The 27,701-nt window shown below is 31.1% G+C and overlaps 1 protein-coding gene and 1 pseudogene across 1 annotated transcript; both read right to left on the reverse strand.

The window, feature by feature from the left end:
• Window positions 1-3,540: 3,540 nt before the first annotated feature.
• Window positions 3,541-6,798, reverse strand: LOC145601600 (caffeoylshikimate esterase-like). The gene is made up of 8 exons (XM_081657643.1): window positions 6,407-6,798; window positions 6,213-6,242; window positions 5,711-5,840; window positions 5,469-5,615; window positions 5,228-5,358; window positions 4,365-4,502; window positions 4,092-4,190; window positions 3,541-4,015 (listed from the first exon to the last, which is right to left on the reverse strand). The coding sequence occupies exons 1-8, from the start codon at window positions 6,698-6,700 to the stop codon at window positions 3,800-3,802; spliced, it is 1,185 nt and encodes a 394-aa protein (XP_081513769.1). The 5' UTR covers window positions 6,701-6,798; the 3' UTR covers window positions 3,541-3,799.
• A 9,203-nt stretch (window positions 6,799-16,001) lies between these two features.
• On the reverse strand, window positions 16,002-17,849 carry LOC145602955 (pentatricopeptide repeat-containing protein At3g29230 pseudogene; annotated as a pseudogene).
• Between the last annotated feature and the right edge of the window lie 9,852 nt (window positions 17,850-27,701).

Genomic DNA, 27,701 nt, shown 5'->3' on the forward strand with positions numbered 1-27,701 from the left:
TGTGAATCCATTCTATTACAATGAACTTCCTATTTATCATGACTTATAAGTCTAATAAAGGTAAATATATTGAAGGATCCTTGCTATTATGGTAATGTTGATAATATTAATTGACATCTTCATATCTTAGGAAATGTTGACTTAGTGATTGATATCTCCTTGATTCGCTCCTTCAATCATGGGGCTTGATTGTGCTTGCTGCCCAAGCATTCATTACAGGTCTTCAAATGGTCCGAGCTTTGTAGGGAAGTTGCCTTTCTCAAAAAGGCTCAGTAAGGCGGTCGATTTACTCAAAAAGGTGCATTGATTCCGTGATGTCCGTACTCAGCAGGGACCACTGCGTGGATAATATTTCGTCCAACAATTGATCCATTTCCTATTTTAGCTTTATTTGATTGATTCCATAGTCTTCATAAGATCTTTAATTAATTGATGACTCCTTAATTGACTCAATCAAGTCCTTGATTGATGAGCTATAATTTATTAAATATTCTTTGATATCTTTGATGATGCACCTTTCTATTTTCAACTTGTTTCCTTATTATGTGTGAGTGAAGTCAATTATATATTCTTTGATTGATCTTTTCCTATTTTGTAGTTTGCTAGGAATCTTCTCCAAACAATAGCCCCCAGTTTTTCTCTCTAGAGATTGGATACAAACGGATAGAGAAAAATGTTAATTTCATTAGAGTAGCTCATGCACCATACAACACTTAGCAAGACACAACTAGTTGTACGTCGTAAAATTTGTTCTTTTGAGTTAAATGAGCAAAATTTGTATTAGTTAGAAACATGAAATTTTAATTTTGCTCATTTCTAATTAAATGGGTATTGTTGTTGAGTGAATTAGAAACTTAATTTTTGTTTATTCGTGTTTGTAGTTTAAATAAGTAACAAATAAACAAGAGAAAAGCTTAATTGGATTTATTTGCTCACAAATGAGGAGAAAAAGGATGTGCTCTTCTTCAATAAATTTGGAAAAAATAATAGCTCATTCTACAACTAGGGCCTGTTCTCATTTACTAAACTGAGCTGAGCTGAACTGAACTAAACTGAATTGAACTAGGATGAGCTTAACGTATTGAACTGAATTGTTTATGAGAGAAGGAAATTAGGAACTGAAATGAAGCTGAAGAAAACTGGTCCTTAAGCATCATTATTAATGAGAAAATTCATAAACCTTTACCTCAAATTGTTCATTTTTAGCTATTGAATCTTATTATATTGAAGATTTTAAACAATTAAAAAAAACATAAAAGAGAAGAAAATGCGTAAAAATAATCAAAATTCAAACTTAATAGGGAAGATTCTCATTACGCAACAATGTTTGAAAGTGAAAAGGAAAAAGAAAATTAAACAAGTCTTATAAATTTATAGAGTGAAATGATAGAGTTATGAGAAAGATAATGTTGAAAAGCTTAAATTATAGCATATATATAGTAAGGTAATGTTGAAAAGCAATGATTCCATAAGCATATATATAGTACATGAGTAAGCAATATAATACAAAATACATTTGAGCATTTGACAAGGTACTTGGTACATTAGCTAAGAGTTGGAGCAACTTCAATGGTTATAGTTAGGGACTTGCTTGCAATTTTCAAAAGTCTCTAGCTATGTAGTATTAATCTGACCAATGGAGCTAAAAAATACAATTAGTTTGGCCAAGCAAAACTAATTTGCTTGAGAAAAAAGTTTCTAAAATTTTAGAGATTAATATACTAATATAATTAAACTTTTAAAGATAATTGAGAAAATTAAGTTCATTTAAATAGCAAGCCATTAGCTAACCAATGGGGCACAAAATAGCTACACAAAAATTTAGCTTAAAATCTTATGTGGCATGACAAGTTTATTTGAGAATCAGCTCACCATTGGAGATGCTCGGTATATCTTTGACTACCAACCTAAAGGTGTAAATGAAGGGATTACACAATAAACACATACTATAATGATATAGTCATCATTATCTTTTACACAACCCCGCAAGACGGACGTCCGGAACTAAAAATAACATCTCAAATCTTGTTCAATGTAGGAATTGAAGTGGAGGTGAGAAGAGTTGCATTGCATTGTGATTCACCGAAAGAGTTTGAAGAGAGTGGAGTATTAGAAGGTTTTTTTAATTTTATTTTTTCAAGGAGATAAACTGAAAGAAGAAATGACTTTTTAAATGGTAAAAGAAGATAAAGAAGCATAAAAAAGAAGAGTTTATTATTATTATTATTATTATTATTATTATTATTATTATTATTATTATTATTAAAGGGAGGATTTGCTTAAAGCACGAGTTTTTTTTTTTTTTTTTTTTTTTTTAGGAAGGAGATGAAGTTGTGATTCTTTTCATAGGAGAAGAATAACATCATCATCATTGAAAGAGAGGAGTTTGGTTTTCTTCATAAGAGTTTGGAGAAATGATTTTATGTTTGGCAACACTTGATAGATGGACTACATGAGCCAAAAAAGGGATTGATTCTCCATAAAATAGAGTTTGTGTGGTTTTTTTTACACATTAAATAAAAAAAAAAATTATCGATTAGTCACCCGATCCACCTATTTTTTCCGCGGATGACGAACGGACGTATACGGATTATGGGTGAAACGGATGACAAATGGATATGGATGTAGTGATTGGGATGATAGGTGGATGCGGGTGAAGCTTGATCCGATCCGAATCCAATTTGATCTATTGCCATATCTACCCATGATAATATTTGTATGTACAATAGCACAAACTTTAAAAAAAATCTGGTGTACAATAATTATTGTACATCCACTATAAAGATAGACTAAAGTGATCAAAAGTTACCTCTGAAATGAATAAAAGTTACCCTAATATGCATAAAAAATTATTAGTAAAGAATCACATTTTAAATGACTAAAAATCAATTATTAGTGATTGAATGTAATTAAATTACTATTATAAAACTTTTCTTGTTGTCTATTTATATAAAAATTGTATTATGTATAATGTTACCCAAAAAAGGCAAAAAGTTACCCTAAAATTAGGTAAAAGTTACCCTTATACTGCTCGATGTATAGTAATATTAGTATAAATCAGGTGTATACAAAAGTTTTTGGTACAATAGATGTATCAACTTTCCCCCTTTTAAAGTTTAGAAAACCTAATAGTCCATAGTCGTACCACGTATCCCACTCCATAATTCATTAAATTTCTTTTTGGCAATACGTAGTTCATTAATTACGATTATGTTTTCTTATTAGCCTTTCGTTTTCAATTACTGGACCAACAAATGTGGAAGTTCAGTGGATGTTATTGTCAATGATTTTCACTTTAATTTCTTGGTATTTAATGTGCAAAGTTGCTGTTCAAATTTTAGGACCACTCAAAAAATAAATTAATAATTTAACACATTTTTTAAATGTCTTTTTCCTTGGATCATCTACTCGTCTTCATCTTTTGGGTTACTAGGTGCATATACGTACGTACGAGACTGCAAGGTGTTAATGTAGATTATCCAAGAGGTCAAGTATCGAAATCGTGGCATACCCTATAGCAAATAAGGGAGCATCAGTGTATAATATGTGAATCATTAGCCAAAGGCAATACTTTTTAACATAATATAGTCACCTTCATACTCTACATTGTCAACCAGACCATTTATTTTTCGATTATGAGGGACTAATACCCACAAAAAAGTTATTGTACATCCATTCACTTCTTTGAATGAGAATGCATGTTAATTTTACAATGGAAAAACTATATGAATGACAGAGATACACTAGATTTTACCCCCAACACTTGCAGCATTTCGGCAATGAATGGAAACAAATTCAATCAAGCAGTGCACCTTGTGTCGAGCCATTTGATAATGTCATCAAAAACAGTGAAAATTACGTCATCAGGTTCACCTTCAAGAATGGAATGATAGCCTCCTTCATAGAGTTTCAAGGTTTTATCTTTGCTAGAAGCATTCTCATACAGAAATTTGCTCACATTTGGATCTGTCACCTTATCTCCTGCTCCATGAATGACCAACAGTGGAGAACAGACCTGCAGTTTGATGCCCGTGCAATGTTAATACAAGTATATTGAAGATCTGATCAAAAGTTATAATGGTCCAACCAACCTTTTTCACATTCGACTCAATTTCCGTTGTGACCTTCAAAATCTCCATAGCAGTCTTCAATCGCACACGATCAGAGTAACAGATCATGTTGTAGTAAGCCTAACAAATGCAGAATAGAAAAAGGGCTAATTATACTTGTAGCCTATTGTATATTTGTATGGTCTACTTAAATGGATAGTGAATTAGTTGGAATCATAATTTTCAATTGAGTAATGTTAGACTCTGCAAATTGCTTAGACCCAAATGATTTTAAAGGAGAGATCAAAGACAAACCAATTTCCTGTACTTCTCGTTTCTAAATGCAAGCTCTGCTAGGTCTTGGGTTGGAAAGAATTTGACTTCTGGAATTACATTCGAGAGGAGATTCGCTGCTTTCAACAGCAAAGCAGGAGGCATCACTTCCTCTGAAACCTTAAAATTAAATAAAAGGGTCAGAGAGATCTTCAATACAGAAATTAGAACATGTCGTATTCATTAAAACATCATCATGAAAACAAGTAGGCTAATAAATTTTTAGCAAAGGGTCATGCAGTTTGTTACTAGCCCACATTAAGGGAACTTTTGACAAATTCAGAATTCCTTACCATTCTTTTGAACAGACCGACAGAGAGATTACAAGTGACTTAATCATATGGTCATACATTGAAATTTCGGAAGCCATTAAGACCATGAACCTTAGATCAATAACATAATCAAAGAACAGTAAGCCTCCAGATATAAGACATAATTGAAAAAATATGGTTACTTCTACAATAACTAAACATACACAAAATTAGTTCTCTGCAAATATCCTGTTTGCATTCATAAGAGACTCATTCCAATTCACAAGGACAGTCATACGTAGTATATATCTAAACAAAGCTTTGGAGCTGCAAGGATTATGGCCATAAAATCGCCAAGTGATGAAGGTTCAGATTTCAGAGACTTCACACATGCAAAATACTCTTAGTACACATGTTTAGACCAACAAAAAGTTAACATTCTTGAGAACATGGAAAATGCAGTTTGAAACATAAGCAGGTATATGTCAAGATCAATCATGCTATTCAATCAAGTGCAAATTTGTTAAAGCATCAAGTTTCAGAGTTCAGTTGACAATTGTAACAATGTTGAGGTGCGATTTGAGGTTAGCTTACCCTACACATAGGAGCAACAAGAATCATTCCATCCCATTGGTCAGGCTCTTTGAGATGGGTTTTCAATGCAACCGCGCCACCCATAGACTGCCCAAATATAAAACGAGGCAGACCTTGCAACTCCGGCCTTCCTATCATATTAAAACTGAATTCAATCAGCTCATCTATTCAAATAAACAGTAAGGGAGAAAAGATACACTAATCATCATAAAACAAGGCACACTAATATAGCTCAACAGACCTTTAATTTTAGCATATTGTTCAATCACATTATCAACTAAATCTCCGAAATTTGCAATGTAACCATGCAATCCATCAGAAAGACCAAAACCAGGATGGTCCACAGCATATACTGCATACCCAGATCCTGCAATTCTTCTCGCAATACCTATAAACACGAATTTCGCCTCAATACACTCTAATAATACAAAACTCATCTAAGCATTCGATAGTAGTCGTAATATAGTTCAAAACCTATATTACCTTCAAAGAGAAATGTGCAGGTATCACCATACCCATGACAAAAGCAAACAACACCTTTAATTTGATCCCCTTCTTTTGGCAACCAACTTTTACAAAAAATCTCCAGCCCTTTTGAATTTAATTCGTACCACTACATTATTAAATAAACAGCATTCTCATCAATATAACCCATAAAATCAAACAAATATGTTTAACATTATTTCCCACTTTTAGTTAATCCATTTTACAAATTCTTGTCTAAACGGGTGTACTGTGTACACCAATAAGTTTAATCTTGTATAAAAATAATACTCATACAACGGGTGTATTGTATACATTAACAAATTTAATCGTCCCAAATCACATAAAAGTAATTTTCACAAATGGTTGATTTTTATGCGATTTGAGGTGACTTAACCTAAACAAAAACAACGACCTACATTTGTTACAATTCAAATAATTTGTTTTCACCTGAATTAATAAACCTTGAACAAAACAAATCATGCAAGATTAGCATAATTACCTCCTCTGTTCTGATCCCAGGAGGAGCAAGCTACCCAAAGTAAAGCAAAAGTCAAACGTCAGTCAAAGTCAATGAACTTTCAAAAAGCATCTAAAAAATGGCAATAATAGTAAGAAAATTAATGGGTACTGTATTAAACTTAGCTAAATATAGAAAAAAAAAATGAATTTGACATAAAAAGTAGAATTAAAAACCTTAAATAAAACATGATCAATATTTTGATGGAAATCAATGAAAGCAGATCGGACTTGTCTACGAGCAGGAGCTTGATCAAGATTAAAGGACGCAAATTGATAAAGTTGATCACTTAAATCTTCAAGCCCTTTTTTTCTGTTTTTCTTACCCATTGATTTAAGATTAGGCCAATTTTGTTTCTGAGTTGTTGATTGTTGGCATTTGAACACTGGAAGTGAATGTTTAGGAGTGAAATGGGTATTGAAAAATGGTGAAGGAGATGGTCGAAGTGTTGAGGAGAAAGAAAGTTTCATAATTGATAAATGGGGTTGGTGAAGAAAAGTCAGCTGAATATTTCCAGATTTGCAGGTGTATAAACTATTGTTTTTTTGGTTTTATTTTGGTATCTTATTTTAGGCACTTTAAGAGCAATTGAATCAGTGATTTGAAATTGAATGTGTTCTGAGACTTTTGACACTGTTTAAGTGGTTCTTGTAATCGGTTGATTTTACTAGTGTGTTCGTTTCTTTTACATTTTTTTTTCTTTTGACAACTTGATGTACTTAAATAAAAAATAAATAAATAAATAAATAAATAAAAATGCCGATTTTAATTAGTACTCCCTCCGCCCTAAAAAAAACGACTCATTTGGCCAAAACTTTATCCCAAAAAGAATGACCCATTTGCATTAAAACACCCACCAATTTGCTACAATATTTGTGCAAAATTAGCTTCCTCATATAAAAATTTGATTTTCCATGTTATTTTATTACTTTCTCTCTCTATTTTTTTACAAACCCCATGTAAATTTATCTTTCCAATATACTTTTACTTTATTTTACTTAACTTCCTTAATACCCGCGTAATCAACCCAAATGGGTCGTTCTTTTTGGAACAGAGGGAGTAAAAACGTTTAACACACGAGTCGGCAATTGGTATGACCACTGAGCACAAATCTATAAAGTTATCGATGGTATAGATTTGAAACACCTTGATTAAGGTTTAGCATGAGTTGAATGTTAGAACATTATAGTAGAATGAAAACACTCAAACAATAGACCGAACAGTTCTTCTAGACAAGTAAGTATGTAACATGTACAAGTAACGTACCCGTAAAAAAAAAAAATTAGGGTTATACTCCCTCCGTCTCTTTTTATTTGTCACTTTTGAAGGAAAATCACGGGAATTAATGTGGAAAATGTGAAGTGATGAAAGTATATGGGAAAGATAAAATTTTCAACCAATAAAGTAATAAAAGTTCATAGAAAAGAGATATTTCCAATTTAAAAAGTAATTAAAGTATATGAGAAAGAGAAATTGAGATATTCAAGAGTTTAAAACATTAAATTAGTCAAATGTTAGGGTAAAATAGGAAGAGGACTTAATAAGGACAAAAAAATGAGGGTATAAAAGTCTTTTTGTTTATCTTTTTTATTATAAAAATATGAAATATGGCAAACATTTATGAGCACCTAAAATGGCAAAAGTGACAAACAAAAAGGACAGTGGGAGTAATTTTTTCTTTGACAAAGGATTCAATTGCATATGTTGAAAAGTTTAAGGAAAAACAATAATACGAGGCCTATTAAGATCTTTACAATAACAAAGCTATGAGCAATACTTGCTTCTATGAACACAAGAGAACAAACCAACTTAAAAGAATCTGCTTTCTTAGTCATCCCATGAGAGTTGGAACCACTTTGTAGGTAGCACTACCTTGATTCTAGCGAGCTGCAACCTACATTACATGTTATTTCTGGTGTCCTTTCCCACCAAGGGTGAAGCTTGGGTAATTGACCACGGTAGAAACACCTTTTAACCTGTAGAGCTTGAAAAATAGATTCAAAGCAAGAAACGAAAGGAAGGAAATATCACAATAAAAGGTAATTCGTTTGCTCTCTTTTAAAATAAAATAATTCATGAATGGTAGCATACTATGAACCCCAAATAATATGGTAGCAGCGTACAAATTTGAAATTTTAAATGTAATGAGTACAAAACCCATCATAGACCTGAAAAAAGTAAAATTAAAGAACTCCAATTAACAAAATTAGAGCCAGTTAACGACAAAACAAAACCAATCCTTTTTCCTGTCTTTCACTCGCAAACTTATAAGACGAAGAGCCATTAACAAATGACTTTCATCCAAATTGTTCTTCAAGGCAAATCCACTGCCTAGGAAGTGAAAGCCAAAACTAACAACAACAAGAAGACCAACTTCTCCAAGTCTCACACATGAAACAAAGGTGTAGGGCAAGGCATAACTTCCTCCTTCCAAAACCTAGAGAGTAACCCAAATTTACTTCCCTTTACCTTTTCAAGATTGGACAAGCCCACCATGGCCATCCAACCAAAATCCAAACAGGGACACATTACAAGGAAACAAATAAACCAACAAGACCAAAAAGGGAGACATCCAACCACAAAGCAGAAACATAAACTCAAAACTAAGGTTTCGTTTGGCATCACTGTGGTTTTCTGTTATTTATTTTTTGGAAACCATATAATATATTTCACATAATGAGTAAAAAATTATTCAAACTTATTAAAATCATGATAATTTTGAAAACTGACAACAGAAAAGTGGAAACACCTTTTTCTTGCTTCTTGTTTTCGATTTTTAGTTTAAAAAAAAACAGGTTTCTAAAAACAAAAAACGATGTCAAACAAGCCCAAACATACTAGCTTCAAAGTATGAAGAACTAAGGAAAACGAAGACTTACAGAGACAAACTAGAGCACCAACCTTCAACTCTGGAATTGAACGTGGCCAACTAAAGAAGAAAACTAGAACAGAGAATTTCAAAACCGAGCGCAAGAAATCTACAAAATCGTAACCCTAGCTTCACTAATTGCAGTCGCGATTTCCTTTTTTCCGGCACCCCCTGACGGCGGCGTTAGAGTTAGCCCAAGACCCCAGAAAACGCCAATTACATCCCCTGAACACACGGATCTAAACCTAGATCCTTCTTCTATGTGGCGAGAATTCCCGGTGGCGCTAGGCTTCTTCGTCTCCTTGAGAAACCGACGACGACAAAACAACGTTCCAGTGAGAAGAGGTTAGCACTAAACAGTGTTTGAAGCTCTTCGTGGAGCTTGGTTCTGCTTCAACTTAACTGTACTGGAACGACACTAGAAGAAGAAAGCTTGAAAATTGGAAAAAAAAAGGGGGAAGGGAACTCGCCGGAGAACCGACTGTGACGCCCGAACTCCGGTGAGTTCTAGGTTTCGGTTGGGTTTTTTTGTTTTGAAACAGAGCGAAGTGTCGGTTTTTCTATCTTCTTTGTTTTTGAGGGTTATAATTATCAACTAAAATTTTGCAAATTCTTTTAACAAAATAAACACAATGTATGAATTTTAATCATTTTTAACTCATAACTTAGATGAATATATGAATATTGTAAACCAAGTATCCTCAAATATTTCAATATTAGTAAGTAAACTTATCATAAGTTATACATTGAGAATTTGAGATGCATTTAACAAGATTTTACATGAATAACTAGATTTTCCCAACTACTCTTATCTTGTTTGTTTGCTACATTTACGCACTTGTGAGTCAAACATAATTTTAACCTTATATAATTTACAACTCTGTAAGAAATAATATAATCACTTGAAATCTTGTTGGATTTATTTAATGCATACTTATAGAATATTGCATTTTTAAAAATTTTGCTTAAACATTTGTATAGCATACTTATGTTTTGAATCAATATGTTTAAAGCAATCACTACAAGAATCAGGTCAAATAACGACGGAATGGTTCCGACGGACCTTAAAATCCGTCGGAAAAATCCATATTTCCGACGGATTTATTTTCCGTCGGATAATTCCGACGAATTTAAAAATTCCGTCGGAAATTTCCGACGGAAAATAAATTCGTCGGAATAATTGGAAGTTCCGACGGAATATTCCGTCGCAATAGGTCATTTCCGACGGAAAAATATTCCGTCGGAAATTTTCGACGGAAAAATCCGTCGGAACTTGTAATTAAAAAAAAAAAGAAAAAAAAATATATATATTACCTCCTAACCCTAAAATTCCTTCTATCCGCCCCTTTTCTTTTTCCCTCATTTCTCTTTCTCTTTCTCTCTCCTCATCCCTCCTCCTTTCGATCCGTTCTCTTTCTCTCTCCTCCATCCGCCCCTTCTCTCCTCCTTTCCATCCTCTTTCTCTCTCCTCCATCCGCCCTCTTTCTCCTTCAACACCATAACTTCACTTCCATTCTCTTTCTTCACCACCAACAACATCACTGCCATCACCACCAACAACACCACCACAACCACCGTGCAACAATAACTCCGATTGCAACAACACCGGCGACCACAACAACAAGACCACAAGAAGAACGACGAGCACACAAGATCTATTTTAATTTGGGTTAGATTGTAGATCTAGTTTAGTTTTTATGTAATTGTAATGTTAATTATTTACAAATTTTATTAGATAATTGTATAATTATAATTTCCTTTAATTTTTGTGGTTTAATTATCGTTTTTTGGAATTTTCTTTATGAAATTCTTGTTCAATTTGTAGATCTAGTGGTTTTGAATTATTTGTATGGTATTTATTCGATTTTATTGTCTCAATTTTCGTTTTTTTTGGGTTGATTTTCGATTATTGGGGTTTTTTTCGGTTTTTTTTCGCTAAGTTGTGTTTTTGGGGTTCATTTTTGGCGTGGTGGTGGTGTTTGAAGGTGTGAAGGGGCTGGTGTGAGTGTGGTGGTGTCGGTGGTGGTGTTTGAAGGTGGAATAGGGGCTGGTGTGGGTGTCGGTGGTGGTGTTTGAAGGTGGTCTGGGGTCTGGTGTGCATGTGGGTGTCGGTGGTCTGGGGTGTGGTGTGCATGTGGGTGTCGGTGGTCTGGGGTGTGGTGTGCATGTGGGTGTCGGTGGTCTGGGGTGTGGTGTGGGGGCTGGTGTAGCCGTGTAGGTGTCGGTGGTGGTGTTTCGGTGTGCAGTGGGGTCTGGTGGTGTGGGGTGGTGGTGGGGGTGGTGGGAGGTTTTTTTTTGTTTTTTTAAAATGATTTTCCGACGGAATTTTCGTCGCAACTTATCGGCGGATTAAAGTCCGTCGGAAACTTGCGACGGACTGTATCGGGCCTGGAAATCGGTTTCGACGAACTGAATTCCGTCGGAATAAAGTTTCCGACGGAAATTCCGTCGGAAAAAGCCCTTTTTCCGACAAAGGGTATTGCGACAACCAGTTCCGACGGAAATTCCGTCGGAAACAGGTTTTCCGACGGAAACCAGGGTGTTTCCGACGGATTTTTTCCGTCGTTATTTGCTTGTTTTCTCGTAGTGAATAAAAAGTCAAATAGGACAAACAAATACAAACAAAAGGATTATATTCCGCATATCACTAAGTATTTGATTCTCCATGCTTCACCAGTATGAAGGTGTTTGTTTAGGGGGATAAAAGAGGTGGGACAAGGATAAAAATAGGGATAAAAGAAGAAATGTAGTGTTTGTTTAGAGGGATGGGGATTAGAAGAGGGTTAGGGATAGAGATAATAACACCCACTAATCCCTCCATTTCGATAACTAAACATTTTAAGGTACATCAGCTTGTATTTTGCTTGATATTGACAAAAAACGTGGAAAGAACATGAAGCCTGTTTTTTTACAGAATATGCAGTTGTTTTGTAAAAAACATATACGTAGTAGTTGTTTTGTAAAGAACATCCTTTTTTTTAATATTTTTTTTTAATCTATAGAACATTTATAATATTAATAATGAACATCCAACTTTATGTAATGGACTTTATTTATATATATCCACCATAATTTTAAGATAAAATTTGAAGAATATTTCACAATAAGCAATGAACATTGTATCACAAATAGTATGTTCTTTTTACGTTGCAAGGTACCTACATCACACAGTGTCTATCACTAAGGGAGTGGTATAAAAGGAAGGGGTAAGAAACTAAGAATTAGGTTTTAAAAGAGCAAATTACCCTTAAGGGGCGTTTGGTTGGGGGGTTTCAGGAAAGGGAATGGGAATGGGAATGATTCCGTTTGTTGTCGTTTGTTTATCAATTTCTATCATTCCCTTTACCCCTTTTTATTTTTGACTTAACCCAAAAACCCTCTACTCTCATTCCCCACCCCTCCCTACACTTTCCCATTCCCATTCCCCCCCTCACTACCCATCACTCCATCAGTCTCTCTCTTCTCTTAACCCTAAAAACTCTCACAGCCGTCACCTGAAGTCTGACCTCCGGCCACCACAGCAGAGACCGGAGAACTTGCACTGGCGACGACCTTCGACGGACAAGGTACAACGGCCGGCGACTTCATGCTCCTGATTTTTTTCTTCAAGTTTTATAGCTGAATTAACTCTTTTTTTGTTCTTTTTCATAAATTGTTGAAGAAACTACAATTATTATTCTTGAACTATTGTGTGTAATTGATGTTTACTGCTGCTTGTTTCTTCAAGGTTTGTATTTTAATTTTTTTTTTTTTTTTTTTTTTTTTTTTTTTTTTTGAATTTTGGGGAGGACGAACTGGTATTTTCTTCAACTTTTATTTTATTTATTTATTTTTTTTTTTTTTTTTTGGGAACACCAACAGCTTGCTGTTATACTTTATTCAACCTTTTTTTTTAAAATTTTTGGGGAGGACGACAATTTTCTAATTTGATATGGACATATTGATAATTTGATATGGATATAATATGTACTTCGTATTTGGAATTGTATTTTAATTTTTTTTTGCTTAATTTTTTTTTTTTTCCATATTATAAGAAAATATGATACAGGTTTATCATATTTTTTTCATAACCAGTTCTTCAATTTTTATTTCATGAAAAAACAGGTTTATCATATAATAATAGGCTATTATTGGAAAAAATAAAAAGGAATTTAAAAACTCATACTTTGATTTCCTAGCTTGAACCAAACAGTCATAAAAGGGAATCAATGAACAGTTCATTCCGTTTCATGGACACAACCAAACAACTAGGCTAAATCAGGGTCAACCCATTCCTTTCTCCTTCATTCCCTGGATTCATTCCATTCCGATTCTCCTGAGCGAACCAGACGGCCCCTTAATGAAATTGAAAGGGTAAGGAAAAAGGGTAGAAGTTAGTAAGGGTATTTTTATAAATTTATTACTTATAATTCCTAATTTGTTTCCAATACTTACCAAACATGGGAAAAAAAAAAATTATCCTTGTCACACCTATCATTCCCCTGTCTTTATTATCCCTTTTTATCCCTCTTATTTTCATCCCTCAAACCAAACGCCCCATATAGGTTTCACTTCATAGTGGGTCTTCAACTTCTTATATAGGGGTGCAAATATGGGTCCATAGGTTGACAGTATCCACTCACTAAGGACCATTAAAAAGCTCCATTAGAAACCTAAGCTATAAGCTAAGCTATGAAGTCAGTATGATTGTGAAAACAACTAGCTACATAGTGCTATGAAATTATGAATGTTCCATTGCCTTCCATTTAGCTGTAGGAACATGAATGGAACATCACCTAGTCGCCTAGAATTGCAATTACAAGTTTTGTAAAACAAACTTACCACATAGTTAACTTTAATATCCCTTTCCTTACACCAATGTGAAAAGAGTCCATCCTAAGAAATAACTCATCCTCTTATATGTTACTCCGTAGTATAAATCTTTTGTCTGTTTATTAGTACGAATTCTTGGACATATTATTATGCTTTTTTACCAGCAATTTTTTTTCCCTATGCATTCTCTCAATTATTTATTTCCTTTCTTATGTCCTCTAGTATGATCAAATGTAGCCACTAAAAGCCTCTTTCATGTTGTACTATGATCTATGCTATCATATCTGACATTGTGGGGTGCAAAATAATGCTCTCATCTATTTCTAAAAATTAGTACTGCCTTGCAACTGCAATAATCAAAGATCATAAGGTTAGATCATAAGCTAAATCTAAGGTTAGATCATAAGTCCCTAAACCAGTTGCAAGGATTTGAAAGAAGCGCCTTTAACTGTATTTGTCCTAGCTAGGTTTCCACTCAAACCTAAACCATTCTGAACATCTTATTGCTCTAATCCCTCCTTAAAGCATGCATCCAGTGGTCATTGCAGACCAATGGTGATCATTTTTTTTAAAGCGATAACTCTCGTTCAGCTCACCCAGGAGTCCAGGACCATACCCATGCCCACTATGCCACTAATGACCTTTTAATCGCGATGGTTACCCTCAGCTTTTACGTCATTTCTTTCCAAATAGAAAGCAAAGAAAAGAAAAGAAAAACAAACAAAAACCTTACCTTTTGATGACAAGTTGCAATGTGTCCACTTCGAGCATGACAAAGGCCATAAAATCAATTGCTATCTGTGTAGCCCAAAAGCAAACAGCAATTGGAAAAATTAATCTACATAATGTTATTGTTCACACACCAAACACATGCATTAATGTAATTAAACTTCATGAATGGCTGTAAAGTCTTATTTTCACAGTTATAGTTATGGACTTATGGTCACTATATATGGTCTTGAATTCTAGCCTGTTATTTACTAACAGTATATATAACATGGTCTAGAAAACTTGGTGGATACTGATGAGTAGCACTATAGACTTTGATGAGATCGAAAAGACTTGGAGAGATGTCGTACATTAATATGATTTTAAATTGAATGGAACAAGAGTTGCTTATTTCATGCAGGCTTGAGGAAAGGGAATGGATTCAAATTCAGGGCGGAAGAAGACATTAAAAGCAGGTGTTTGCCTGTAACTTTTACAAGATCTTCTCTTAAGGAGGGACAGAAGAAAAGACAGGGAAATTGCTATTGTTGATTAGAAATTTAGAAGTAAAAGCATCGTCTTTTAATGTCTTTCTCGGAAATACATGAGTTACGATGGTTCATGGTTGGGAAATTAAGACATTACAAGATCTTCTCTTAAGGAGGGACAACAATCCCTTTCCATATGCCTCTTGTATTTCATGATTAGAAATTTAGAAGTAAAAGCATCTTAGAGGAAATACAAGAGGCATATGGAAAGGGATTGTTGTCTTTGTTGAAGTGGCAGAGGATGAGTTACAATGGTTCATGGTTGGGAAGGCCTCCGTCGTTAGGGTGAACAGCGATATACAGAGGAGGTTGAGGGCATTAAATTATCCATAAAGCATGTCTTGATGAAAAGGTGTGGGAAAGAAGAGACCGAAAAGGGGCTATCTCATGAGATGATAGAGAAGGGAGGTCTCTTCATGAAGTGATAGGTATGTTGAATAGATGATGTTTGATAATTTTTCACAACAAAAAGTCAGTGAATAGCAAAGACACATTTTAATAAAAATTGGAAATCACAAGAAACCTTGCAGGCAAAGAAATTAGCAACTGACCATCGATTTTATACTGAGAAATTGTAGTTAGAATTACAGTGGATGCTCAGCCTCCTGGAGCAGAATTTTCCAAGTAATATGTTCCAATGTTACATGCCTTAGCTTCAAAATATGTAGTATTTAAACCAGTAAGCAATTAGCACATCAGAGTTGCTGTATGCTTTGCATTAGATGTGATGGGGGCACTGTATCAGATAATTTTTCTTAACCAGGATGCTACGGCAAGATCAATAAACACTTTACCATCATCAATGTCAATATCAATGATCCATCATGTATACATTATGACATTTGCCGATGCTGATATGAAATACTGTATTCTGAAATCTCCTCGATGAATGTTTCTACAAGAAAAATTAATGGAGTTGAGCTCGGATACTAGCTAATTTGTGGCAGAAAAAATTAAACTCCTTTACCCCATCAATCATTACATGCCCTGCTATATCAAGCCTTACTACTCAAGGTCCATATCTTCAGGTCGGAACCCTAATGACTGTATAATCTTGGATAAACTTCTCAAGCATACATATATTTGTACCATCTCGGGATGCCTGTGATCTGATGAATAGAATTCGACTGCTTTGTCATGAATTTCTATCATGCTATAACCTGGCTTTTTCTGAAATCTAGTATCCCTCATAGCAACTTTAAGCTCCGACACATTATCCCATTTTCCAGCATCTCCATAAATGTTTGATGATGTAAGGTAGTTTGATGGATTCCCTGGTTCAAGCTCAATCAGATGTTCGAGAGCCAGCTTAGCTATCTCCATATTTTTGTAAACTCTAGAGGCCCCTAGCAAGCAGGACCATATAACAGAATCTGCCTTCATGGGCATCATTTTTACTAAATTAAGAGCCTCCGCCAGATGACCTGATCGGGCATATAAATCAACCAGACAACCATAGTGCTCAATCTGAGGGCTTATGGAATAATCAGCCATGTTCTGAAAATAAGCCAGACCCTCATTAATATAACCAATATGAGTGCAGGCACAAAGAACACCCACAAAGGTGACTCCATCAGGTTGTACCCCAAAATTTTTCATCTCATCAAATAAAGCTAAGGCATCTGAGGCATGACCATGCATTGCTAAACCACCAATCATGGTGTTCCAAGATACCAAATCTCTTTTAATCAAGCCATTGAACACATCTTTAGCAATTTCTATTCGTCCACATTTTGCATACATGTCCATCAGAGCATTTTCGACAGAAATACGTCCTTTATATCCTATGCGCTGGGCATAAACATGCACCCACATTCCTAAATCAAGTGCACCCAATCGTGCACAAGCAGACAATACAGTAGCCAAGGTTACATGATTTGGAAGCACCTCGGCCTCAGACAACATCCGATTGAAAGTAGTCAAAACTTCAATGAAACAACCATGATTTGCATACACACTAATCAATGCATTCCAAGAAAAAACATTTCTCTTTGGCATTACTTCGAACAACTCTTCACAAGCATCGACATTCCCACTGTTTGCATAACCATTCAACATAGTATTCCACATCATCGTATCCTTATGTGGCATCATATCAAAGAGCTTATGTGCATTCTCCATATCTCCAATATCAATATATCCAGAGATCATAGTATTCCATAACACAACATCTCTCTCAACAGCCAAGTCAAATAGTTCCCTAGCTAATTTTATATCCCCACATAAAATAAACCCACTGATCATATTAGTCCAACCAACAACATTTCTCAATGGTATTTCCTCAAACACCTTAAACGCTCGTCGAACGTTTCCGAAACCCGAGTACATCTCAATCAATGTATTACCCACAAAAGGGTTTCTCTTGAACCCATTTTTCAACACAACAGAATGAACTTGCTCACCCTCACACGAAGCAGACAACTTTCCACAAGACTTCAAAATCATAGGGAAAGTATAACAACTTGGCTTAACACAAGATCCCATCATTTTCCCAAACAAAGAAATAACTTCATTGTGCATCCCATTTTGACTGTACCCTTTAAACATAACATTATAAATAACATCATCTGGTTCAGGCATTTTATCAAACAGTTGGCGTGCATAACTAACATGCTTCAACACAGCACTTTGAGCAATGATTTTGGGGACTACATAGTAACTATGATCTAACCCATGAACAAAAATTTGAGCTTGAACTTGATAAAGGTGATTAATTGTTTTACATGATTGTAATAAAGAGATGAATTTCTGCTCTAAGAGAATGTGCAGTGGCTTTTGAACTCCCGCCAGAGCAATTCTTTAATGAAATAAAAATAAAGGAAGAAGCTTTTCCGGTGGTGGTGCGAAGAAAACTAGCGGCGGACGGCGGTAATGGTGGCGGTTTCCGGTGAGGTGTTGGTGGTGGAGATTCTTACTGAATTCTGAATATGTTGTGAGAAAGTGAATCAATAATAGATACTGTGATTAGAGTGGCCCAATAGTAAAAACACAAATTTATTGGGCCTTGTTGAATTTGGGCCTTTATTGCAATTTCAATGACTCACTCACTCTCCACAATCTGTAATTATATACTCTTAGACTCTAGTGTAGCTATCTATCCCTACACCTCCATCCCTAAACAATACATAAACAAACCCAACAACCCACCTATAGATTAAAAAAAAAAAAATTCAAATCATCATTTCATTTTATTTTCTCTCTCCTTACCCATTTTCTCTCTCTACACCCATTTTCTCTCTCTAAACCCATTGATCTACTTTTTCAAACCCAAAATTTCTACAAATTTGAGACAAATTATCAATAAAAATTGTTCAATCACTACAAAATTCAACAAAACAAGATTGAAATTCGAAAGAATAAGTGGTTTTGTTCATATTTGGTTCAAAAAAGAGTATGAAACCTAGGTTTTAATAAAAAAAATTTTGTTGTGATTGTATTTCAAAACAATTATTGAAACACCAAATGCGGAAAATGCATCATGTAAGTATTTACTATAGTTTTAGTAATTTTTGTTCAAAAACTATTAAATCAAATCATTACATTCTTCATTTTTTTTTGTACAACAAAGAAAACAGTTCCAGAAAAGGAAAACAAAGATTCTGGAAGAATGTAAGTATTAATAAAATTAATTTGTAGTGAAATTTTTCTTTTGATGAATGTTCATTTCCATTTTGATGAATGCTCATTTTTACATTAGTATACTATCATTCACATGTTTTTTTTTTCCGAAAAACTCTCATTAATTAATACAAATGCTCATTCAATTCATATGTATTTAATAATTTATAGTCATTCGTGTAATAATGTTCATTTTTTCATAGTTTGAAGTGGAGAATTATTTTGATGAATATTCGTTTTTATTTTGGTAAATGTTCAATCACATAATAATACATGGTCATTCAAAATTTCACATATTAACATACGATTATTAGAACATCAAAGGTGTTTGATGAATGTTCATTTTTATTGCAGTACGAAGGAAATAGTTTTAGAGAACATAAAATATCTTGAGAAAAGTAAGCATTAATTAAACTAGTTCATAGTGGGTTTTTATTTAATAAATTTTCTTTTCCATTTTGATAGATGTTCATTTGTATATTAGTATACAATCATTCACATATTAATAGATAATTAAACTTGTGACAAATGAACACATATAATAGCAATAAAGGTCAGTCACAATAATGCATTTGATCAATTACAGTTAAATTACCATATGTAAAAATATATATGATCATCTATAGTTACATAACTGAACATTATTTATGAAACTACAAAACATTGATAATCAATGAAAGTCACATGTACAACTTATAATCCCATACATATGTATATATATATGTATATGTATATATATATGTATATGTATACATATATATATGTATACATATGTATATATATGTATATGTATATGTATATATATATATATATATGTATATGTATATATGTATATGTATATGTATATATATATGTATATATATATATATGTATATATATATGTGTCGTTTTAAAATATGTTCACTAGTTAAAATATTCATGAGCATCTTTAAAAGAATAAAAAAAATCATTGAAATTCACGTGTACAACATTTATATTCAAATACAATCACAATAAACCTATAGTTAACTACTGAAAACAAACATTAAACATAAATAAACATTGGATGATGAAAATGTTCACTTTCGTGTTTATCAAACAATTACATGTAATAGTATAGCTATATGGAAATGCATTATTATTGTAATTAAATTGAATTTGTTTTATATTAGAAATTATTTTTAACAACTCTTTATTTATATAAATACAATTCTAAGACGTATGTATTTTTATACTTCTTACTATAAAACTTACACATAGCTCTTGAAATGAACATTTAATGATACAAAAATGAACATATGTTGAAACACAAATAAACAAAAATGTACATTGGATGATGCAATACTTCTAATAATAAAAATGATTTGAACGCAGCAATCCATATAAATAAATAAATTTGCTCTCATTTTTATTGATAAAAAATTCTTAAAATGCAATTCATAAAATGTACTTCGTATTAGTTTGAACAAAAACTCCTAATTATAAAAATGAACATCTAATGATTTATAAATGAACATTTACCAATATAGAAATGAACATATTATAAAAATTTACAAAAAATTCATAAATGAAAAGGGACGGGGGCGGGGCACGCGTGGAGGGGTGGGGAGTGCAGGCAGTTTTCCCTGCCGTAGAGTCTAGGTAAAAATTTGTAACTGACTTGAAGAAACTTAAAATAAGTGGGTCAAATCTAAAATGTAGTCTGCCTTGTCCAAAATTTACAAGTTGGTTTGAGTAACTAAATTTTTATTTTTCAAAGTTTTAAAATTTCTACCAAATACGAAGTATAAATTAGGCCCCTTTCCCTTTACAAAAATCTATAATTTTAACACGAGTACATAACACCTTAGAATTAAGTAAATTGTTGATTCGATCAACAATCGCCTTGATAAAAAAAAAATTGTGAGCTAGTATTAATTCGACTAGAAATCTACTGGTGTATAATTTGGGTGAAAGTACCTATGTGTCCCTCTAGATTCTTAAAAAGATTATGAAAGTCTAGACCTTCAACCCTCACCACATGAACAAATAAAGAAATTCAACAATATAATAATCATCATTTCAAGGATGGGATATATTTATACAAAGCAATTGAAAAGTTTTAGGGCTTATTATCGATAACAACACTAGTTGAATGCCTACAAAGATTCACAACTGAGACCAGGAGGAAAGAGGTGAACAAGAATGAGAGAAAAGGAAGAAGAGTGAAAGAAAACCTTTTAAAAAAAAATAGAAAAAAAAAAAAACCTAGCAATAGAGGCTAGAAAAATCTTCCAAAAGGAGAATCCCTAGAGGGAACCTCGTGTTCTCTTCACCTTATATTTCCAGAACTGACAATATTTTTGCGAAACTGAAATTATTATTACTGAAATTAATACTGATTAACATTTATTTTTATTAATAATTCTCTTTTATATTTTTTCTTTGAAATTACTAATATTTACTGATAATAATTCATTAATACTAAACTGAAATTAAAATAATTTTACTAAGCTAAAATTATTTTTACTAATTAAAATTTATTTTTATTAATTCTTTTTTATATTTATTCTTAAAATTTACTAAATATTTTTATTGAACTGAAACTATTTATAATGAACTAAACTTATTTCACAAATTCTTATATATAGGCCAACTATTTTAGAGGTTATTTCATTAGTATAATAGGAGTTACTAGGTCAATATTAAAGGGTTACTTCGCCAGTGTCATAGAGTTACTCGGTGAGTGTTATAGGGGTTTTACTCAGTGAGTATTACAAGGGTTACTTGATCAGTGTTAGGCCTTGTCACTTTACCTTATTTTTACTGAAATTAAATTATTTTTTTACTGAACTTAAATTTGCTGAACTGAAATAATGTTTACTGAACTGAAATTAACTTTGCTGAACGAAATTTATTTTTACTGATTCTCTATTATATTTTTTTCTTTAAAGTTATTTATTTTTACTGAACTGAAATTTTTTTCCTAAACTGAAATTATTTTTATTGAACTGAAATTATTTTTACTGAATTTTTTTTTTTTTTAAGGTGAACTGAACAGAGTCTTATGAGGGTTACTTTGTTCTTTTATAAGTGGCCACACATTTTGGCCAGCCATATATAAGACAGACTAAACTTAATTTTACTACTGAAATAAAATTATTTTTTTATTTAATATTATTACAAAGTGAAGAGTACTGATGTTAGTGTATCTTAACTCTTAATGCTTGATAAGAATAATGAACACAAAGATTTTTTTTTTTTTTAAATAAAATAAATAAATTAATTAAATATTGTACATTTATTGTAAAGCTATTCTAAACTTATCAAAAAGTAACTCAAAATAAATAAAAGTGACGTAAAGACCTAATATAAAATTGGATAACTGATAATTTGAATGCATGCAGCAGTTCATTAGGTAAATGTGTTTACTCGTACATGATCCTCGTGTAGAATGTTTTTCATACTAGATTTGAGTTGTGTTGTTCGTTAAATGTTCACTTAATTTATAGATTGGAGTAATATCTTAAAAAATTTGCTTTTTATTTTAATTAAAATCGGAGTACTAATCTCGTGTACAACAAATTCAATGTTTGCATTGGTGAACAATGATTGAAATAGTATGTAAAGATAGTGATAACGATTGAAAATAGCAAAGTAATTAAATTCAATGTATATCATGTATACATGCTTGAATTATTAGAAGAAAGTGCTTATGAATTGACCAAAATCTTTGAATGGACTTGTGCTTTTGAACAATATATAGCACAATCCTAGTAGAAAGTTTACACGAGTTGATGATATGACATTTTGACAAATGATTGCATCAAGTACAAGAAATAACTTAGTCGGAAAGGTATATGATTGCATTCAATATATGATGGCTGGTGGTGGACCTTTCCTTTTCCACGTGTGTAATCATTTTATTACTCGTACTTCATAATTTCATATACTATGGTCAAGAATTCAAGATGTAGTAACATGTGGATTATTGACCAACCAAAAAGAGAATTTGGGTAAATCTTACGAAGCCTTACATTCCACTATAGGAAAAGCCATAGATAATTTAACTAACTTTGCTTCAAAATAAATGTTCCAATTTAATTGAATACATATGTCAATTTAATCCCAATACATAATTGATTGTAATAACTATACTTATCGATAACTAAAAAAAAAAAAGCTGATATTTGGAAATTATACATTAAGAGTTTAAGACGATTTCAATATGTATGACTATATATATGTTTTCTTATGATTAATCATTAACAATAGTCAAAATAAATTATGTGAATAGTGTAAAAAAAAAAAAAAAAAAAAGGCATTTATTTTGATAAAGAGGGAGGAATATGGAGTTTATAAGCAAATAAAAGGAATTTCCTTCTTTCGAGCTGATTGCAATAGTAAGCTTGTTAGTTTGGCCGAATATTTAAAGTTCTTCAAAAATAAAAAAATAAAATAAAATAAAATTTAATGTCATTTAGCTAAGTTTTTGTTATCTTCACCTTATTTTTGCTGTAATAAAATTATTTTTAAGTAACTAAAATTTATTTTGCAGAAATTCAAATATTTTAGTTGATCTTTAAGTATTTTTACTAATTAATTATTATTATTTTTATTTTTTTTTAACTGATTTTCTTCTTTATATGTTTATTAATAATACTAAAGTTTGCTAATTAAAAATTAAAATTGCCCAATAAACTGAACTTTTTTTTTCTTTATTGAATAGTATTTGAATAAGAGAACAAGGCTGAATAATTTTTACACTTGATTGAACAATTTATATCAATTAAATAAACAAATAAAAAAAATAGTGTAAACATATTGCAAAAAAAATTTGTATACATCCGATGCAGTAATATTACTATACATCGAGGTAACTTTTATTGAATTTAGGGTAACTAATTGCTTTTTGGGTAACTTTTATCAATAATGCATAAATAATTTTTATTTTTATCTGTGTAACTTATATATATTGGGTAACTTTCAATCACTACAACGTAACTTTTGAACATTTTAAATTGTAAGGTAACTTTGTAGCAGATCTACAATATTTTAATGTACATCCGATTTGGAAATATTTTTGACCAAATTAAATTTACGAGTAATTCATCATTTTTCATATAATCAAGGCATGTTCTCTTCAACTTAATTTCATTTCAGTTCAATTTATTCAGTTCCTAATTTCCTTCTCTCATAAACAATTTAGTTCACTCCAGTTTAATAAATCAGAACATGCCCTTAACAAGTTAAAACATAGAGTGTAATGTGAATAGTTGATAGTCAAATGGGTATATTTTTTATAACTATGCATTATTTGACTGTTAATACTCAACTAAAATTAGAATTTACCAAAAAAAAAAAAAAAAAAAAAAAAAAAAAAAAAACTCAAGTAAGTCCATTTAGGTACCCTAAGATTTTTGTATATCATTATATCTTCCCTGTGGTAAGCTATTAGTTTTATTTCACAAAAACTAGCTAAAGTCATGTGTCATACACGGTTATCTAAAATTTTATATTAATTTATGAGTACATTTTTATGATGTATTAAAAAGAAAAAAAAAACGCTTTAATCTAGATCCAATTCAGAAGAAATCATAGTTACATTTTCCACCTATATCATTCTAGTTACACTTTTTGACCAGATCAATTTTTTTCTTCTTATGATACAAGATCATAAAGATACAATAAAATTGTTATACATAATATGACAACAAAAATTATATATTAAAAAATTGCCAAGAGGATTAATCATAATACGAGTGTGTAGCCTATATACAATATTTGGAGGATATGAAAGAATATTTGACTGGATGCATATATATACAAAATAACATGTTTTATTCTTGATTTCACTTTTAGGCCATGTTTACTTTATCTTAAAAAAATAATATTCAGTAAAAATAATTTCAGTTCAGTAAAAATAATTTAAGTTCAGCAAATTTAAGTTCAGTAAAAATAATTTCAGTTCGGCAAAAATAAGGTGAATTGAACAGGACCTTATTATACTAGTAGATGTATAAACTATAAATTAGTTTATGTTACAAAACTTAAAGCTTAATTATATTACGGAGACATTTTGTTTCATTCAAAATTAAATCAAATCAAGGAAGCTTCGATAACGTTGAATCATGGATCAAAGATATGCTTTTTAATTTTATGTCTCCATCTCTCCGAGAGTCCGTGGATCACCATAGATTAATACAATCTCCCAATGATCTTTTTAAATTTTTGATGGAAACGTTCAATCCCTTATTTGGGAAAATATACTAGATTTTCAATTGTGGGAAGAATACAAAGAATAGCACCAAAAATGGAAAAGTTGAATGTAATGTAATAATATACTACCTTCGGTTCAAATTACTCGCAACTTTAAAATATTTTATATTTCACAAATAAGACCCCAAAGTTGTGAGTAAGGGTCTGTTCACGTTTACTTAATTTCAATTCAGTTCAGCTCCAATCAGTTCAGTTCAGTTCAGTTCAGTTTAGTTCCAATCAATTCAGTTCAGCTCTTAGGGCCTGTTCACATTTACTTAATTTCAGTTAAGTTAAGTTCAGTTCAGCTTCAATCAGTTCAGTTCAGTTCAGTTCCAATCAGTTTAGTTTAGTTCAGTTCAGCTCTTAATTTCCCTCTCACGTATAATATTCATTTCAGCTCAATTCACTTCAGTTCAGTTCAGCTCCAATCAGTTCAGTTCAGCTCCAATCAGTTCAGTTCAGCTCCAATCAGTTCAGTTCAGTTCAGCTCAGTTCAGTAAATATGAACAGGCCCTAATTTGGACCGGAGGTAGTTAAAAATTTAAAAAGTATTAGAAATAGTTTTTTCCCCTTTTTTCTTATAGACTCTAAGTTTTTTTTTTTTTTTTTTTTTTTTTAATAATTATTTGATTTTATTTGCTATTAAATAATTTCAGACAAAAAAACACATAATAATTTAATAAAAATGTTATTGTCTATTACAAAAGTAATTTTTTAATATAATTGATAATACGACTTTATTTATAGTTGTTTTGTGTTTTATTCATTGTTGTTAGTTTTATGATGATAATATGATATATTTCAAAAAACAAAATTGTAAATATGATATTTCATTGATTATATATTAGGATAATATCTTTAATGTGAAAACATAATAATTTTTATTTTTAAAATAACTTTAATCCTAAATTTTTGTTTGTTATTTTTTAAACGTACTTGAATTTAAACTCTCAAATCTATATATCATTCTTGATCTCTAACAAATTATTTGTCTAATTAAATATTTTGACATAAATTTCACATAAATGTTTAAAGAAGGTACAACTTTAAAAAAATTTAATGGAAAAAACATTTTATTAATCGGATATTTAGATAAAACCATTAATTCTATAAGAAATTTTTTAATTTTTTAAAAAATTTTAATCCTAATATCTCACGGTTTTTTAAAGTAATTGTTAATGATAATTTTTTATTTTATTTTATGTAATTTATTCCCCTAATAAAATATTTTGATAAAAACATTAAAAAAAAATATACATAAACATATGCAACATAACATGTATACTATTTATCTTGTATTTCGATATAATCACCAACTTTGCACCATGTCTTTTCCATCTAATATAAAAGGATAAATAGAATAAAATTTGTAAGAAAACTAATCTTTATAGTTTTTTCAATCAATTTAAAATGAAATTGTTGAGCAAAGTTTGCTTTAGTTAAGGCATGAACGTAATCACCTTGTTATGATGACTTGATTAAGCTATCTAAATCACAAAAATTTATTTTAATCATAAAATAAATTAATAAAAACAAAGATTTATTAAAAAATTTAATATATGTAAATTTATAAATATAATATAAAATACCTCCTCATCTAATAGGACCATCAAGCAAGAAATTTGTACTTTGTTTTTCCAATCATTTTTGCTCTAATTTAATTCTCTAATTAAATTAGATCTGCATGTAAAAACAAAATTTAGTAAACAAAACAGAAATTTTTAATTATTAAGTATTTCAAATAAACGCAATGTAAACAATAATCACAAATATACGTTTAAACATGAAATTTAAAAATTAAGCTAAAAAATAACCCATCCACTGATGACCTAATAAAACTGACACAAAATTGGTTTGATTTGGTTTTGTATTGATACCAAATTTTGTTGATGTCGTATGATGCGTCAATTTATAATGGTAAATATCACAAATTTAATCACAAATTTTATTTTAATTATAATTATGGAATAATTTTTATTTTCTATAGTAAACACCATTAAAATTTATCTTATAGTGGTAGGTATAAATCCTATATCTAAAGATGATTTTTAAAGATAATATTTGGTTTTTTAATTAAATTAAATTCTAATAAATTATTTTTCGTTAATTTACCTATATGGCAAAATTCTTAAATCTTATTCGTCAATTTTGTTTAGGTTGTAAGTGAATTTTTTAATTCTAAAATAAAATAGAAATCTAATTTTTAATTGGTCGAAAATGTACCTTTGCTTATGTGGCGCTCTAAATGTTCTCCAAAAATGTCTACTTTATTTGTATATATTGGATTAGATTACCTTAAAGTGATACGAAGTACTATTTAATAAAAATAATTTCAATTTATAAAAATGATTTTAATACAGTAAAAATAAGACCAAATTGGCAAAAAATTCAGTTCAATAAAAACAACTTTTTGATCAAATAAGTAAAAACTGGTAAATTTGAAAAAAACAAATTAAATACACAGAAACATCAATGAAAAAAATCATTTAAAATAATCTTAGTTCAATAAAAATATAAAGTATTTTCAGTTTAATAAAGTTAATTTAAGTTAAGCAAAAATAATTTCAGTTTGATAAAAATAAATTTAGTTAAGTAAAAATTTTAAACTAACAACTATATATCCATCAATTGGTTATTTACAAGATTCTCAATATATTCAGCATATCAAATAATCCTTGCCTATCAATTATATATTTT

This window comes from Chenopodium album, chromosome 21 (genome assembly GCF_948465745.1).
Source record: "Chenopodium album chromosome 21, dcCheAlbu1.1, whole genome shotgun sequence".
Taxonomy (NCBI): Eukaryota; Viridiplantae; Streptophyta; class Magnoliopsida; order Caryophyllales; family Amaranthaceae; genus Chenopodium; species Chenopodium album.

Coding starts and splice junctions, on each gene's coding strand:
- LOC145601600 (XM_081657643.1), bottom strand. CDS start 6,700: ATGAAACTTTCTTTCTCCTCAACACTTCGACCATCTCCTTCACCATTT. Junction 5,616..5,710: donor CTGCACATTTCTCTTTGAAG/GTAATATAGGTT, acceptor TCGTGTTTATAG/GTATTGCGAGAAGAATTGCA. Junction 4,191..4,364: donor ACGAGAAGTACAGGAAATTG/GTTTGTCTTTGA, acceptor TGCATTTGTTAG/GCTTACTACAACATGATCTG.